The sequence below is a fragment of the Cololabis saira genome, chromosome 3 (genome assembly GCF_033807715.1).
Source record: "Cololabis saira isolate AMF1-May2022 chromosome 3, fColSai1.1, whole genome shotgun sequence".
Taxonomy (NCBI): Eukaryota; Metazoa; Chordata; class Actinopteri; order Beloniformes; family Belonidae; genus Cololabis; species Cololabis saira.
The window spans coordinates 26,228,907-26,246,081 of record NC_084589.1 but is presented as its reverse complement, the minus strand read 5'-3'; the positions used below and the strand labels follow the sequence as shown (position 1 = coordinate 26,246,081).

Genomic DNA, 17,175 nt, shown 5'->3' with positions numbered 1-17,175 from the left:
GCTTTGGCTGCAGATAGCAGAACAGTCTCTCAGTGCTCTGTAATTCATTTATTTTGTCTTCGTTACCATCTTCTCCTCTATGACAGCCATGGGAATGGAAGGAGAAGTGCAACTTACAATTTAAGGTTAAAAGGGATATAGATGTTGATGACCGTGTGAGTGCTGTAGAGACATGAAAACAAGGGCTGGGAATACTAGGCTGATAAAGCCAGCGTGTTTGTTAGCAGTAACTGTCTCCCTAATGTGCCAATTGTGCACATCCTGTCAGAGTTTTAGCTTAAATTATGAACTTCCTCAGGTGAAACCCAAGTGCCTCGTTCTCAAAAGTTTTCCAACTCATCCTATATGATTAGAAATGATTTACCGCTTTGTTTTTTTGTTGCTCTCTACAGCATTCTGTTTGTTTTTATGGCTATGAGATCAAAGTGTTTGAGACCATTTCCATGCTCTGAACTGAGCAAAACATTTAAAAAATACTCTCTACTTACTCAATGTGTTAACCTCATGCTGACCTCTTTTCCAGGCTGTTTCTTTAGCATTATCCAAAATGAGATGATTCATCCATTAATACGTAACTGTTGAGAGACAATGGTTACACATTTCAGTTATACCTGAAGAGAAGACACGCCATGGAAGAAGTTCAGAAACAATGATTTATCTTCTCGGAGACTATAAAAGGCCAAGAAGGTTTGTCTCCTCTCACCGCTCACACACACTCACGCACACCTGTGTAGGTGAGTCTTTGAGACTTTTTTCAACTGAAAATGGATCAGATCAGATTTTGAAAAATGCTTTGAGTTAATCTATATGTTCTTGACAATGTATTATTATCATTATAACGGAGAACATCTCATAGTGTTTTCTGAAAAACTGGTGTCTCTGTCTTACAGCTTATGATGGAGTCTGCCATTGGCGTGCTGCTGTCCCAGTTCAAGATGTATGCTGGCAGTGACGGATCATCCGACACTCTGAGTAGAGACGAGTTTCGTAAACTTGTTAAATCAGAGCTCTCCAACTTTGTTAAGGTAATGACTGAAGGTCTAACAAACAAACTACAAATGTATTTTACTGTAAATGCATTTGTGAAATCTTTATTGCCTGATCTCTTACTAGTCATGGGACTCTTTTACAACAGAGGCATGGTGTAATATATGTAGACTATTGTAATATGTGAAACCTGCAACACAGTTTTGTTGCTGACTTTCAGAGAAATATTGAGTCAGATAGTCACTCTTCCCTTTAGTCGAGGGGACTTGCTCTGTATGAGCTCCAAAAAGAGTTTTAAATGGTAATCAGTCAGATTTATTACTTCTCCTACATCTAGTTTGTGAATTTTATTTTACATTTTTACACAACCTCTCAGGGATGTCCTTTTGTATATTTGGGCATTTAAATGGACTAATATAATCCCAACTCCATCCATTCATCCATCCACTACAGGACTGTCTCAGAAAATTAGAATATTATGATAAAGTTCTTTATTTTCTGTAATGCAATTAAAAAAAACAAAAATGTCATACATTCTGGATTCATTACAAATCAACTGAAATTTTGCAAGCCTTTTATTATTTTAATATTGCTGATCATGGCTTACAGCTTAAGAAAACTAAAATATCCTATCTCAAAAAATTTGAATATTCTGGGAATATTAATCTTAAACTGTAAACCATAATCAGCAATATTAAAATAATAAAAGGCTTGCAATATTTCAGTTGATTTGTAATGAATCCAGAATGTATGACATTTTTGTTTTTTTAATTGCATTACACAAAATAAAGAACTTTATCATAATATTCTAATTTTCTGAGACAGTCCTGTATACCAGCTTCTTCCTATTTTCCTTTTTTATCCTATTAATCTGCTGGAGCCTTCCCCAGATAGTCAGGTCAAACCAGGGCTACCAGCTGGGCGGAACGCCAAATACAGATGAAAAACTGCATTCAATTAGCATAACATACATGTTTTTTAACTTTAAAAGGAAACTGGGATACTATGCACTCCAAATCTGTTACATTCGTTGAAATAAAAGTCCAGTAAAGTTCTGTGTAGAGCTCCAGCACCAGAACTTCATGAATTGACATGAATCTGTGCAAAAACAACAACAAACATTATATACAGCATATATCCATGTATGTTGAGTTAGTAGCTTACATAGTTACTTTTTGAAAGACACGAGTCATCTAGTTTCAATAGTACAGATCCTCCCAGAAGGACTTTTGCGCCTGAAATAGCTGTTTAATAGGGGTCCAGTCATGTTTAAACAAGTATCCTCTGGATGCAACACTGGACCTTCCTGCTGTGACCACTTAACTGACATAATTTACTTATATGGACAGTCTTTAATGGATGTGGTCTTGGTCACATGTCAGTGCTGTGAATGTTTTATTCATTCCACAGGAAATAGCTCCACATGTTAAAACTTTGCATAAACATTGAGATGAACCATTAAAATGAGTGGCACATATTCATAAATTTGACTCCACTTTTGCCTCTAGTCCTGCCCAGATTGTGCCGTCTGTACTCTGCATTCTTAACGAGAACAAACTGACACAAGTGGAGCTTCATGAGGCCTAACAGAGGATACAGGGTTGCGCTTTGTGTCTGGAAAATTCCATGTTTCTTCTTGTGCGCATGGCTGCGGTTCTTTAAGACGCCTCTAGATGGCGACAGAGCAAACACATCTGGTGCCAAATCTATGAGCTTTCTGTTGACATCGGATTTCTTTCACCATCACACTTAACCAATAAAGTGGAAGTACTCGATCATGCGCTGTTTGTTTTTTTTAGTCTGATACTAGTTTTATTATCTGATAGCAGTTTCCTGTTTTCCTGCAGGATGCCGGAGACCCTGGTGTCGTTGACCAGCTTATGAGCTCATTGGACAAGAACAATGATGGAGAGCTCAGTTTCCTGGAGTTCTGGCAGCTGATTGGCCAGCTTGCATGCAAGCGTGGAGGATACAGCCAATAAAGAGTCCTCGGTTACTCACGCTTCAGTTCCAACTAAATTGTCAGTATGCCATGTAAGAAAAAAAAATAAAGAAAAAAGAAGAGTGAGATCAGTGAAATGGAAACAACCTCGTCTGCTTCAGCTGCAGAGAGCCGCCTTCTCCATTCCTCCTCTGCTCGTCTCCTACCAGAAGCTCCCTAACAGGATCAAACTTTGTAAGAGAACACTTCTGAATTATTACAGCAATAGCAGAACCAGCCCCTAACCATGCCCCAATATAAACGCGCTCACATGGCTGTGTGTGCGCACAATGGGAATGCGTTGCCTGGAAGAAAAAGAAAAGTGGCTGTTTCAGCGCTTTTGGTTGCTCTTATTCCTGGAAGACATCCGCGTCCTCCAGGAGGCAAACCAAGGTGTGGCATTGGAAAAACGAGCAAGATTTGATCTTTCAACGGAGACAGAATAAAAGTAAAGCAAAATAAAATAAATAATAAAATAAAATATCTGTGTTCACTGCTGCTTTGGACTTCGTCACTTTGTTCCTATCAACTTAACACTGTTTTTCTATTCATCTGACAAGTTTCAGGGTGTGGCTTGAACACATCTGTCTGCAGAGCCTGGAACGCACGCGCTTTTACTGCGAACTTGAGCGCGCACTGACAAGAGAAACTGAGAAAATATCAGACGTGCATGTTGAAGTGTAAAATACAGAGAAAGAACATACCCGTTATAACAAAACAACATGCAATGCCTCAAAACATTGAAGAGATATTCTCTTCAAGGATCTGCCCTATATTTATGCAACATGACAACCTTTTATAACATTTATCGAAACAGTGATTTAGTACTTCTATAACATGTGTGTAATCAGTCGTATATGATAGTCGTACTGGTACTATAATCACTTATATTGGGAAAAATAACATTTGTTTTAAAAAAAATGACATAAAAAGATGATGGTGAAGGGAAATAATTTGAAATAGTGTATGTCACATACACAATACTAGATAGATAGACAGACTACATATCTATCTATCTATCTATCTATCTATCTATCTAAGATAAGATAAGATAAGAAATCCTTTAATAGTCCCCCAGAGGGGAAATTTCCAGGTTACAGCAGCAAAGGGGATAGTGCAAAACAAGAGGCATCAATATCACACAATATCACACAACAATAATAATAATAATAAACACTATAACACTATAAACAGTATATACAATAATAATAAGAAGAAGAATAAGAAGGAGAATAAAAATAGTAATAAATAAAAAAATTCTAGTATACAAATCTATCTATCTATCTATCTATCTATCTATCTATCTATCTATCTATCTATCTATCTATCTATCTATGTATCTGTTACAAACAAAAGTATCCATCGAGCCCTTATAAACATGCTTTTTCTTTCATGGAACAAAAGAGATGTTTGAAGGAAAATGTTTCTGAAGAGAAGCTGTGTTGCTCAAGCTGCGCCTCTCTCCACATTCCTTCTCTCCCAGGCACACGCCCTATGACAACGTAAAAAAAAAGTTGGCATAAGTGGAAGTTAAATCACGGAAAAGATATCTGTAGCTGGGTGATCTCGCGCAACTGTGTAGTGAGGAGGATCTCCAAGAAGGAAGCTGCTCAAGTAGTTTTTACAAGTTTTTTTTGTTCCCTGTGCTGTAGGTGAGTTTGCTTTCTGTTGTACTTGTTCGTTTTGCACAGAGCCTTTACTCTTAAGATTAGTGTCAACTGTTGTTTTTTTTTCCAGCCTGGTGAAAATGATATGATGACTTTATTTTCTGCAACGTGTCATCAATTTTGTATACTTTGCGAGCGCCTTCTATTATCTTGGCGCAGTTTGGTTTGGTGGCCAAAGGGATCGGCTTCCCCCCCTTGGTAACGTAACTCCAGTCCGTTTACACGTCCAGGGAAACCGGAGTCTTGGAGTCACGTTTATTTATTTATCTGATATGTGTGTGTCAGTCCTGCCACATGGTCGCTTAACAAATTGTCAGGATTAATTAGAGCCAAATGTAAATGTGGGACAGGGGGGCGAAACTGCCAATATCTCCGTTAAGCATAAATTATGGTTCCGCGTTAAATCAACGCAGAGCTTACGCCGTATATACGCCGTAATTTACGCGGCGACACGCACCGTACGGTAAGCGTCGCCGCGTACCCTACGCCGTAGGCTCTGCGTTGGTGTAACGCGGAACCATAAATCAGCCTTTACGCACGTCGCTGATTAGTGTTGGCATGCGCGCAAGGATCCACAGACGGTCATACTGGGGTCTTTTTTTTCTTTTTTTTTTTCAGGTTTGGCCGACTTATTCCGACATTCACAATAAGAGTCCAGTAGGAAGGTTTTAATAGCAAGATCTGATGTAGATAATGACACTTGAGGGATGAGGGTGACATGCCCACGGAGGAAATGAGTCAGTTAGACTTTGTTGAAACAACACGAACAGGGTGGAGTCCCTGGGAATGATCCGTGTTCCCAACGTGGGGGTGCCAGTGCGGAACAGGACCTGTGTGCGATGTAGACATCGACTTGAGGAAATTCAGTCTGAGATATCACAGTCCACACTCTGCAGGCAGTGTGTTTCATTGGGTCTGGTGATGGGGGCGTGGGTGGCCCACGTTTGAACATGGCAACTGTCGCAGCTTTTTCACCACTAACTGCACCATATCCGATGTATGTGGTATTTACAAGATACTTTGGGTATTTACAGATTGCTAGGTTTGCGGGGGAAACAACACTCAGATCTAATTAGGGTATAAAAATAATTAAATAGAGTATAGCCAAGATACACTGTCTTTGTACATCTTCCTCTACATTTGGTTTCGTTTCAAGCATAAATGTCACCCAATCTTTTGGCAGGGAAATCTGATCCATTGTATTTTAGAAGTATGTCAGTTGTTTTTTCTTAGTTTCTTTTGTTCAGATCAGCAGTTTTCTTGAAATTGTTGTATTATTTTACTCACTATATTAATATAATTCCTAGATGATGGAGTTTTTTGTTTGTATCTTTGTCTGCATGTCAGTATTGATTTAATCTCAACTATTCAGATGGGGTTGATCCAGGGCAATTATGTTATTAAATTCTAACATTTCCCTGGAGTTTGCACGAAAAACTGTAACAAGAGTATTCTGACCCAAAAATGGGAAGCATAATTTAAGAGACCTCGACATCACGGCTGAAACAGTCTCTCGCCTGCATGAAATAATAAACGCCATAATTTGATGTTACACAACATTTTACCACAATCACACGAGTAAGGAAACTTTCAGGACTGACGACATGTGTTTGTGGAGTTGTAAGAAAAAAAGAGGAGAGGATCATCTTTCTTTCAAATGTAATTTATTTTTTATAACTTTTGGGCTCTATGTTAAGCAGGGAAAAACGTTTCCCATCTGTTAACTTACTAATGGTCCATAGAAGTTCACAACTGGACATCACAAGTACAGACAGTTTAAAAAAAAGGGATCCACTGAATTAAATTACATCCAACTGTGGGGAAATGAAGGTAAAATTCCTGTAAAATGCAACTAAAGAATCAAAATCTGTTAAGAGGAACTAGTGAAAGCCACTGGAACAATGAGCAGGGCTTCACACAAGCATTCATTCCTCTTGAGTCACTCTGCTCTGAATCAGAGTGTTCAAAGGCTGCTGGAGGCTGAGCCACCTCTTGACATGCTCCTTTTTTACCCTTTAGTTAGTCCGCAGCCCTGATGTCCCCCCGTTTTACTGAGGCCTTCTTGGTTTCGTGTTCACCTCATTACGATCCGTAGAGACACTAATGGGTGGTGTTCTGCCAGGCATTTTGATGAATGGCTGCTGGAAACACACACACACTAGGAATGGGCGATATTTTACCGTTCACGATATACCGTCAAAAAATTCCTCACGATAAGAATTTGTCATGTCGCGGTAAAAACGATAAATTCCCGTTGATGATGTTTTTGTGTAAAGCTGATTTTTGGAAGGAAGGAAGGAAGGAAGGAAGGAAGGAAGGAAGGAAGGAAGGAAGGAAGGAAGGAAGGAAGGAAGGAAGGAAGGAAGGAAGGAAGGAAGGAAGGAAGGGAGAAAACAAGGAAAGAAGGAAGGAAGGGAAAAAAGAGGAAGGGAAGTGGGAAGGAGAGAGCAGGAGGAAAGAAGGAAGGAAGGGGAAAAAAGAAGGAAGAAAGGAAGGAAGGAAAGGGGAAAAGGAAGGGAGAAAACAAGGAAAGGAGGAAGGAAGGGAGAAAAGAGGAAGGGAAGAAGGAAGGAAAGAGCAGGAGGAAAGGAGGAAGGAAGGGAAAAAAGAAGGAAGAAAGAAAGAAAGAAAGAAAGAAAGAAAGAAAGAAAGAAAGAAAGAAAGAAAGAAAGAAAGAAAGAAAGAAAGAAAGAAAGAAAGAAAGATAGATTTCCGTTGATGACAAACATGGCAGATCTGAGAGCGAGATAGATTTATAGTTACAAAGGTGGAGTTGAATTGGTATTTTTTTTATCGTCATTTTTATCGTTATCGGGATAAATGCCAGAAATTATCGTGATACATTTTTTAGTCCATACCGCCCATACCTAACACACACACACACACACACACACACACACACACACACACACACACACACACACACACGTCTGCTGCCACCTGTGTTGTTGGATTCCTGCAGGATGTATGAAGGTGTTGAGACTATCATAACAGCCAATCAAATAATAATGAACAGCGTGCTGTTGACAGACACTCACCTTGATGGTTGGTTGGCTGTCTTTGTGCACCGGCATGGAGGCACGGAAGCATGGAGACATGGAGACATGGAGACATGAAACAAAATCCAGGTTTTGGGTGCTGGCTCTTGTTCACCTTCTAATTAGGTTAATGCAGCAGAGGTCCTAATTGCCCTTCTTTAGACACATAGGTGTGTCTTTCTGTTTGTCTATTTTTGTGGTGAAGTCATTGTGGGAGCATTGAGGCGTGGCATCTGGATCAGGCGGGTGATATATCAGCTTCTACTGTTTCTTCAGCAACATCTCCCCAGGCGTCCGTGATCATTACTCTGTCTCGTGGCTAACGCTGGCACGGGGTAGTTTCCGATACACACTGGGAATCCCACAGCAATGGTCTCAGTCCACTCTGGTGATACTGATCAACTCTACTCAAGTATCTGCAACATTTACCCGGTGTTTTTTGTTTTCTGCGAGCAGTTGCCTTGTTATTCTTCTTTAGCTTAAAGGGACCCCTGTGTTGGCTGAGCTGTGTTTCTGGATATTTTGGGCCTCACATGCTCTGGCCTTACCCCCGTAGCCAGGCATAACATTTACAGTGCCCCGGTTATGTGCCTCATTGTAATTTCCATAATCTGCCGCTTGAAATAAACAGCCACGGCTTAATATCATGCTCAGCATCAGCAGCACAGTACACTGACAAAGTAAAGCTCATTATTTTTGCTGTTGGTACACAGTAATTCAACACATTTCATCATTTTTTAGCATCAGGGTATAATCCAACGTGTGCACTGATTGATGCTAACACTGGAGCTATGTCTCATGTACTTACTAAACAAGCAACTGAGTGCAGTTTGAAAGGAGAATTGTCATAATAAACTCTTACAATTACCAAACATTCAAGCATAAAAAGGAATGTGCACTAATTGAGTGCAGTGAAATGTCTCTGTATCACAAGAAAACATCAAAATGTGGGATTTAATACCTTCATTTTGGTTGGTTGTTTTCTGTGTTGTCCTGGATCTGTTTTTACCACCATCAATTAGTCTTAATCGCTTTCAGCTGGGAGCAGCTTCATCAACCTCCTCATGCACTGCAATGTGGAGGAATGTTGCACATCAACATTATGCCCAAGAATACCTTTCTTTTTATAATTTCCTTTTAGATACACATGACCTAAATTATTGTTAGATTTCACACAAGTCCTTAAAGGAGCTTGAGGCCGGATTGTGGCAAGATTTATGAAAAAAATCCGTATACATTTTAAGTTTTCTAGTAATAATGTCAGATGAAGCGTTCCAAACCCAAAAGAATGAGCCTCTAGTGTATCTCTTCTTTGCCTTGAACAGGCTGTGTGCTGCAAAATGTGCTGCAATTCGGTCCCGAATTTCCCGCGCTGGGCTGTGGATGTGACGTCACATGACGCTGCATGCACGTTCTCCCCGTTCTCCCGTGCCGGCTTCGCTGTTGGCTGCAGTACCCCCAACGGCCATCGTGGTGAAGGGTGGCGCTAGAGAGTCTCATTTCTTAAAAGGAGCCTCAAGCTCCTTTAAAGTAGGCAAAGAGAAACCAGCTGAACAAATGGGACAAACATGTTTTATCCCTTGAGCAAAATGACTTAATATTGCTTGTATAAAGTGTCTGACACCTCTGGGGTTAGTTGTTTATCTTATCTAATCTTTTCAATGAAAAGATGGCTATGAGTTGTAAATGGGTCCTGTTGTATTTCTATAACCGGGATTTATTGTTGCATGATCTTTCACATGTTTCTGGGGGCGTATCAACACAGGATATTTCTCAGGATCTCAGAAAAAGAGTTGTTGATTCTCAACGGGGTGTTAAAGATTATGAAACCAGCGGTGAGGTTGCAAAGTAATCCAGGGTAATAACTGACTAACACTGACTAATGCTGGTTTGTGCTCACGGGAACACCATCAGGAGAACTGTGACCAACGACAGGCTGCTCAGGGGCCGGAATTAAAAAGCCATTTCTATCCAAAAACAATGCTGCTGCCGGTCTGTGGTTTTGGTAAAGACCACTGTGTGTTGGAAAAGTGCCGTGTGGGCAGACATGGCTAAAGTAGGCCTTTTTTTGACAAATTTAGTAAAAGAAAACAGTGCAATAAGACCCTTATTCCATCTGTGAGACACGATGGTGGGAGCATCACGGTTTGGGAAAGGTTTGTAGTTCATAGACTACATTTCAGACCCTTCCAGCAAATTCTAAGTGTTGACTCTGAACATGAAGTGGTTCATAGGGCGGGGCCGGTACCCTGAGCAGTGAGCACTCAAGTCAGCCTACCGAGGAGTAGTTACGGAGGGATGAAAGCTACATCTGTGAAAGAACCTGAAGTAATTGGCTCATGTGAATGAATGGAACAAAAAAAACCAAACAAACAGAACTGATACCGAGCATTGAGTTATAAAATCCCAAAGCTGATGTTCAGGAATATCCTACAATTACAAGAAACATTTAGCTGGAGTTAGTGTTGCTCGCTAGAGTCTGACATTAAACATTGTCATGATTTTGATGGTTAAACATATGTAACATCATTTTTCCCTAATATGTAAATGACTGTCTATAGCAGGGATATTCAATTGGCGGCCCGCGGGCCACATGCGGCCCGCCAGGAGCTTTTATGTGGCCCCTGGTCATATTTTAAAAAAGGGGGTGTTTGTTGGAAATTTTTTTTTTTTTTTTTTTTTTTATAATATTTTTATAATTGGCTACTATGGACTAAAATGGTTTTGCTCAATGCTTAATATAATATTCAAATAAGGAAATCTTGGTGGAAAGTGGTGCTTTGTCATTATGGCGTGTTTTATTAAAAGTAGGTCAATATCAATTTCATTAAGTTTGCACAATGCATGGTTTCAAAATGAACTTGCATTCAAAATAATATTTCTTTATGTGAATATTATATTTAACATTCACAATTACTAAATCTGGAGACAATTAATACATAATTCATATGTAAACTAGATACTGTATATTCAAATTTATAATACAAATGTATTATATTTACATAAGTCTTCGTCTTTGAGTGCAAAATACATTTTGAAAACCCCCACATTTTCAAATTGTGCGGCCCTCTCCATACAGTTCTTTTGCAGATGTGGCCCCCGGCCGAATCTAGTTGAATACCCCTGGTCTATAGTATGTAAGACTGTTGCGTTAACGTGGGTTCTGTATATTTAGTACTAAGTTATTAAAATGCGACAGTGTTTTATGTCATATTTATAAAAAAAAAAAGAATCTAAATGGGCTTGTGAAGGGCCGCTGTCTGCAGTGTATAGGAAGGGTTCGGGACCCAGCTTTCTTGTTTGGAATTACATTTTTTAATTTAACTTCACATGGAAAAGTCACAAAGGTTTAATATATGTTCTTGTTTGCTTTGAGGAGTCTTTCCAAAGCCTTCCAGTCACTGCCACTTTGTTATATTTGTGGATCGTATTGCAAAACAGCAGACTTTCATCCCAGATATTTGTCATTGTAGAAAAAGCAAAGGCGTAACTAATAATGACTTTGCTCTGTGTCCCAGAAAACCCCTGACAGCATGCCAGGTTGTGAAATGCAGGGACTCTGTAACACAGCAGATAAATAGGATTCTGTCTTTATTAATTTCATTATTTACAGCCATGCTCTTACTGCTGTGACAGGCCAGAGTGTCTGCTGTGAGAAAAGCCTTGTGTTATAAATCAATAGCACACCCCAGGAATGGATCTGTAGCGCTAATGTGCTGAAAGGCTTTTTGCACATCTCCAGATGTGTGACACAATAACCAATTTGCTCAAAATGGCAATGCATGGAGTGATCTGGTTTTTGTTTTGTACCAAGCTTGACACCTACTGCAGATGTTTGTTACCATTTTGGTTGCGATTCCATTCGATGCAGCTGCACACAGGGTTTGTGTTCAGGCTGTTGTTTTCTAGACTGGCTGGGTGATGTTCTTGGGGTCACACTCCGAGTCATGTGAAGAGGTGTGCTGTAGCAGACGGACACTAGGCAGTAATCTGAACTTTCATCCTCCTGTGTGGCTTTTGAGATCAGATATCCACCGTCAGAGATCACAGCTTCCATCTTGTTTACCTTTAGAGACTGTACTTCAGGCTTCTGTCAAACTCTTTCTTTTGCTCGGTTTTTCTCCGCTGCACCCCTTCTCCACCCCCACCTCTCCCGCTCAGAGTGTGTCTCATCTTTCTTGCATATTTACATAAATACGTCCAGTTCCAACATTGTTAAAAATAGATTGAACCTGACATGTCAAAGCATTATTTTCTTAAATGATACCAAAATACCAATGAAATATTTCCCAATGCTGATACTCCATACATTGTGCACAAAGTCCTCATTCATTTTTCTGCAGCCCTAAAAGCTTGAATGACAAGTAATTATAATAAGTTATAAGCCAATAGGCTTTTTCAGCTCTAACTCCCTGTTACTGAGTCTCAGCTATTCAGTTTTCTTAGTCACTATTAGAGGCGAAGCATGATCAAGAACCAAGAGAAAAACAAAAAATAGATTGTGACTTTCTTCTCAAGCTTGTTTACCAAAAACAGGATTATTCAAGGTCCAATCAAAATGTATTTTCTTATCAATAAAGTTCACAAGGCTCTAACGGTATAAAGTTTGAGAGTCTAAGATATGGACATATCTCTCTTTGCCACCTCCTGCATTCAGCTCTTCTTTCTGCTTTGTGCATTTACTTTTCTCTCATTTAGAGACATGGAATCAGCCATCAAGACTGTGGTGACCACGTTTCTTGGTTCTGCCAGGGGGAAGGATAACCTCGACAGCAAATCCTTCAAGAAGATGATACAGCAACAGCTCGGTGGAATCATGGAGGTGAGAACATTTGGACGATTTGCGGTTATTCATCATAGAGGCACACGAAAAGAATCTACCTGATCATTTTTCAGATAAAATATTCACAATAATATTCCTGACATCGCGTTTTTCTCTTGTTCTGTTTTATTCAGGATACAAACAGCAACTCTGCCATCAAAGAGATGCAGCAGCAGCTGGATGAGAACAATGACGGAAAGGTCAGCTTCCAGGAATACCTCACTCTGATTGGCTACCTGGCCAACTCCCTCAGTCAGAGCAAGAGTGGATCCAACGCAAATGCATCATAGAGGCAGTATTCTTCAGCGATCTGCAAACTATGAAAGCGATCACCTCTTTTTTTTTTATAATTTTGAAACATTTCACCCAATATGTATGCTTTTATTTTCCCAGCAGTTCATAATTGAGTGATGCGTAATGCTCTGAATTACATGTCAATGTCTGTATTCATCATCATTACTAAGGATCCATTGAAGAACTCTGAGTTGGTCTTTTTTATACAATTTAAACAAAAGATATGTACATTTGTTTTCAAAATAAAAGCTTAAAATTAAAACTCTTGAATTTTGTAATTTTTATTATGTCATTTTATTAGTTGTTGAGCTTTTGTTCTAGGAAAAGTCTGCATGCTTTTTCAGACAAACCAAATTGAGTTGCTTCCTATAAACACAGATTTCCCTGAGATCCTTTAATCTGCCTCCCTGCATAGCTACCTGCAACATTTGCTAAATATAGCTGTGACTTCCCTGACCAGTCGAACTCAGCAGCCTTTCAGATGTATGAACTATTGCAACCAGATCCTGACACACAGTATGCTTCCTTTTGTGCACCATCCTCCACTCTGCAACACTATACACACATATGGTGCATTTGAAGTGTGCACGCACAGACAGTAACTACCTCCCTCTCTGATGATAAAAAAGGCATATACAAGGAGGCACTCTTATGATCATGACACTATCAAAGATACATCCTCTATCTGTAGTGCTTTTGTATTAGCACTGTTGTTTTCTTGCAGAACTGTGATCATTTTGTAGAACTATGTACCATTGTTTGGTTTTACCCTCCATGGCCTCTCAGGCTCTACTCCAGTCAGGTGGATTCATGACATAAACTATTTAAAGTATGTTTCTGTTCCTGCTGAAAGGCACCAACAGTTAACTATTTGCAGTATGTTTCTGTTCCTGTTCAAAAGTGCCTTTGAGTGTTCAGTGACTTTTTGTCAAATCATGTGGTGTGTTTTGGATCCATCCATCCATCATCTATACCCGCTTTATCCTTTGCAGGGTCACGGGGGTCTGCTGGAGCCTATCTCAGCTAATTTCAGGCGAGAGGCAGGGGTTACACCCTGGACAGGTCGCCAGTCCATCACAGGTGTTTTGGATCTCAAGGCACAATTATGTTTTGTAAAAGTGTGCATTCATACATATACTTGTGTGGGGATTTCTCCGCCTCGCTGCCAGGTGTGACGGCTCAGTTTATCGGTGCGTCACTAATCCTTTGGATAATATGTCACGTATGACCCTCACCCCACCCCAAGCAAACATTTACTCCCTCTGCTCAGTCCGTCTCTTACCATACCGGTTCCAAACAGACACATTTGTGAAGTCATGAAGTTACCCATTTTTTTAGTCTTAATATTGGCACAGTTTATGGTTTTTTAGCACTCCCTCTAAGCCTGTCATTTGTTTTGACATTAATAAAAAAATGGCTGCAGAGCTGAGGAGCAGGATAATCCACTAAAACAACAGCAAGTTGTAACATAGCGAGGAATATATCATTGTCAACGGACTAGTCTGCAGCGGTTGCCAAAACCTTGTTTTTCCTTGTGAGCATGAATGCAGCAAAAGTGTCTTCTCAAAAGCTTCCTATTTAGCCTCAATGTCTGTTCAGTTACTTCACTCTAAAGCAGGTTGACATTTGAAGGAAAACATAACATTTAAGCAAACAATGGTACTCAATGTCCTTGTCGGTCAATTTACTGAATGTCCTGTTTGTAGTTTTTGTGCCATTTCTGCTTTCTGTGGATATGACATGTTATTGACATCCCTGACAAACAGAACTATAAGGGGCAGCTGGATCTCATGTGTGCTTGTTTAATGGATGGCAGGTGTCTGTTGTGTAAACAGAGAAGGCGGGTGGGGGTGGGCGGTGGGTGGGTGGAGTAAGGGATGTATTTAAGATGCTGTCCTCCAAATCCTCCCCATCAGCTGCTGATGACTCCTCTGACCAGCAGGCCAGCGCATCATCTCCACTCAGGTAAGAAACAAAGATAGGATGATGTATGGGACAGATGTCAACAATGACACTGTACCATTTCACACTTCTCTGAGCTTGCTTCTGTCTGTCAACGCTAAAAGCAGAGTTTTGGAAGTGCAAGGAGCGGATGAGATTCTGTGTAAGTGGACTGTTTGTTGGCATCCATCGCACAAAGCGGCAACAAGTACAAAATGAGCTTCTATTTATTCATCGACAAGCCATAAAACCTCCTTTTTCCCTTTTTTTTATTTACAACAAAAAAGGGCAGAAGTGCCCCAAAATGCTTTTCAAATCATTTCTAATGATGTTATACATAAAAAAGGCTGTCCACAATAAGAGGCCAATGGAGGCTGTGATTAGCAGTAAGGAAAAACTCTAACAGTTTAAAGGTGATACAAGTAAGAGAAAGGCAAGGACTTACACCTGTCTCCGGTGTTTTCTGCCGTCCGGTTGAACTAAAGTAAAAGCTGGATTGGGTTCCCTCTGTGTGTGTCAGGTGCCAGCTTAGAGTTTCACTCATATCAACTGCCCTCACACTGGTAGGAGGCAACAAATAGATCATCTGTTCATCTATATTAGATTTTTTTCAGTAACTCAGGCATGGTAGAAAAGCTACAGGACTGTCTCAGAAAATTAGAATATTGTGATAAAGTTCTTTATTTTCTGTAATGCAATTAAAAAAAACAAAAATGTCATACATTCTGGATTCATTACAAATCAACTGAAATATTGCAAGCCTTTTATTATTTTAATATTGCTGATTATGGTTTACAGTTTAAGATTAAGATTCCCAGAATATTAAAATTTTTTGAGATAGGATATTTGAGTTTTATTAAGCTGTAAGCCATGATCAGCAATATTAAAATAATAAAAGGCTTGCAATATTTCAGTTGATTTGTAATGAATTCAGAATGTATGACATTTTTGTATTACAGAAAGGACTTCATCACAATATTCAAATTTTCTGGGACAGTCCTATGAAGAAAAGGGGCAATAATAGATAATGTGTCCAACTTGGCAAATACTGCAGTCCCTAGCAGATCAATTGTAGCTACTCTTTCTCAAAATAGTGTTGCACTTGTTTCATTTGCCATGTCAGTTTGTCAGACAGATAGAAAGCAATGAATATGTATGCAAGAGGCTTTAACCAATATATATATATATATATATATATATATATATATATATATATATATATATATATATATATATATATATATATATATATATATATCTTGCATACATATTCATTCATATTTTTTATTTTTTTTTGCATTGGACTTAAAACACATGCAACAGATGCAGATTTCAGACATGGACTGCTGTTTGTGCCTCAAGCCCGACCTTTACCTCTGTCCCTCCCCAGCATGTCTTTGCCCAACTCAGAGAACGCTACCACCCTGGAGAATGCCATGCAGCTTCTGATCCAGACTTTCCACAAGTACTCCGGGAATGAGGGGGACAAATACACACTAAGCAGGGCTGAACTCAAAGAGATGCTCACAGCAGAGCTTGGCAGCTACCTGGGGGTAAGGAAAGCACATCTAAGACACAAGCCCCAATTAAAACTTGTGCATATAAAACAGTGTAAGCCAATATATTTGTTCTTTATCTTCACAAATGCAGAACGCCCAGGACAAAGAGGCGGTGGATAAAGTCATGGGAGACCTCGACTCAAACAATGATGGAGAGGTAGATTTTACTGAGTTCATCATACTGGTGGGAGCTCTGACTGTGGCCTGTAACGACTTCTTCCTGGAATACAACGATAAGCCGGAGAAGAAGTGAACACCTCCTCAACTCAAAGAACCACACTGCAAATCCACATACTCCAGGGAGGAAACAGTTAAGGCAGGAGAGAACAGTCATCTAGAAAAAATGAACTAATGTGCACAAATACACGCATTGTGAAGTCAGGAATGCTCATTGGCTTTTTGTGCATTTATCTGCAAAGTCCCATAGAAACATTTATTGTTGCAATGTAAAAATCAGGATAATCTTGGTCACCTGTAACTGTTGCATTTGTGAATATCTCTCTTTGTTATTTTGTTACACATGCAAAGCTCTATAATATCCCCACTGGAAAGAATAAATGTGAACTTGACTGAAACGACGCGACACTTGCTGTGCTTTATTATAATAGAAAACAGTAGTAATAACAAGCGACGGCCGCCAGGGGGCAGCAAGTGGCCCTCGTTTGATGGCAGCAGTTTGGTGACTGCAACTTTACTTTGCCACGTGAATACACTGGTTTTTGTGGATAAATGTGGGTTGAACACAACTGTGGTGTAATTAAGAAATAAACAGGGATGTTAGGTTTAGTATTGGATATGAGAAACGTTTATCGAGTTCATTAAACTTTTCCTCTGGATCTAAAAAATCTTAAATGCTTGTAAGTGCATGTAATGACTCTTCCTGGAT

General features: G+C 39.6%; 3 protein-coding genes across 4 annotated transcripts; all 3 read left to right on the top strand.

The window, feature by feature from the left end:
* The first annotated feature begins 709 nt into the window (after positions 1–709).
* LOC133441020 (protein S100-A11-like) lies at positions 710–3,766 on the top strand. Of its 2 annotated transcripts, none has more exons than XM_061718389.1 (3): positions 710–734; positions 891–1,025; positions 2,835–3,765. In XM_061718389.1, exons 2-3 carry the CDS (start codon positions 894–896, stop codon positions 2,967–2,969), a joined length of 267 nt encoding a protein of 88 aa, XP_061574373.1. In that variant the 5' UTR covers positions 710–734; positions 891–893; the 3' UTR covers positions 2,970–3,765. The 2 variants fall into 2 exon arrangements, with proteins under 2 accessions (XP_061574373.1, XP_061574374.1); XM_061718390.1 differs by having other exon boundaries at positions 716–730; positions 2,835–3,766.
* A 697-nt stretch (positions 3,767–4,463) lies between these two features.
* Positions 4,464–13,051, top strand: si:ch211-105c13.3 (uncharacterized protein LOC325758 homolog). The gene is made up of 3 exons (XM_061718388.1): positions 4,464–4,620; positions 12,372–12,495; positions 12,630–13,051. Exons 2-3 carry the CDS (start codon positions 12,376–12,378, stop codon positions 12,783–12,785), a joined length of 276 nt encoding a protein of 91 aa, XP_061574372.1. The 5' UTR covers positions 4,464–4,620; positions 12,372–12,375; the 3' UTR covers positions 12,786–13,051.
* A 1,664-nt stretch (positions 13,052–14,715) lies between these two features.
* s100t (S100 calcium binding protein T) lies at positions 14,716–16,917 on the top strand. The gene is made up of 3 exons (XM_061716863.1): positions 14,716–14,754; positions 16,121–16,283; positions 16,381–16,917. Exons 2-3 carry the CDS (start codon positions 16,122–16,124, stop codon positions 16,540–16,542), a joined length of 324 nt encoding a protein of 107 aa, XP_061572847.1. The 5' UTR covers positions 14,716–14,754; position 16,121; the 3' UTR covers positions 16,543–16,917.
* Positions 16,918–17,175: the final 258 nt, after the last annotated feature.

What these genes read in the sequence shown, in the direction of transcription:
- si:ch211-105c13.3 (XM_061718388.1), top strand. Translation starts at nt 12,376, where the DNA reads ATGGAATCAGCCATCAAGACTGTGGTGACCACGTTTCTTGGTTCTGCC. An exon ending in AGCTCGGTGGAATCATGGAG is followed by an intron (nt 12,496 to 12,629) that starts GTGAGAACATTT and finishes TGTTTTATTCAG; the next exon opens with GATACAAACAGCAACTCTGC.
- s100t (XM_061716863.1), top strand. Translation starts at nt 16,122, where the DNA reads ATGTCTTTGCCCAACTCAGAGAACGCTACCACCCTGGAGAATGCCATG. An exon ending in AGCTTGGCAGCTACCTGGGG is followed by an intron (nt 16,284 to 16,380) that starts GTAAGGAAAGCA and finishes TCACAAATGCAG; the next exon opens with AACGCCCAGGACAAAGAGGC.
- LOC133441020 (XM_061718390.1), top strand. Translation starts at nt 894, where the DNA reads ATGATGGAGTCTGCCATTGGCGTGCTGCTGTCCCAGTTCAAGATGTAT. An exon ending in AGCTCTCCAACTTTGTTAAG is followed by an intron (nt 1,026 to 2,834) that starts GTAATGACTGAA and finishes GTTTTCCTGCAG; the next exon opens with GATGCCGGAGACCCTGGTGT.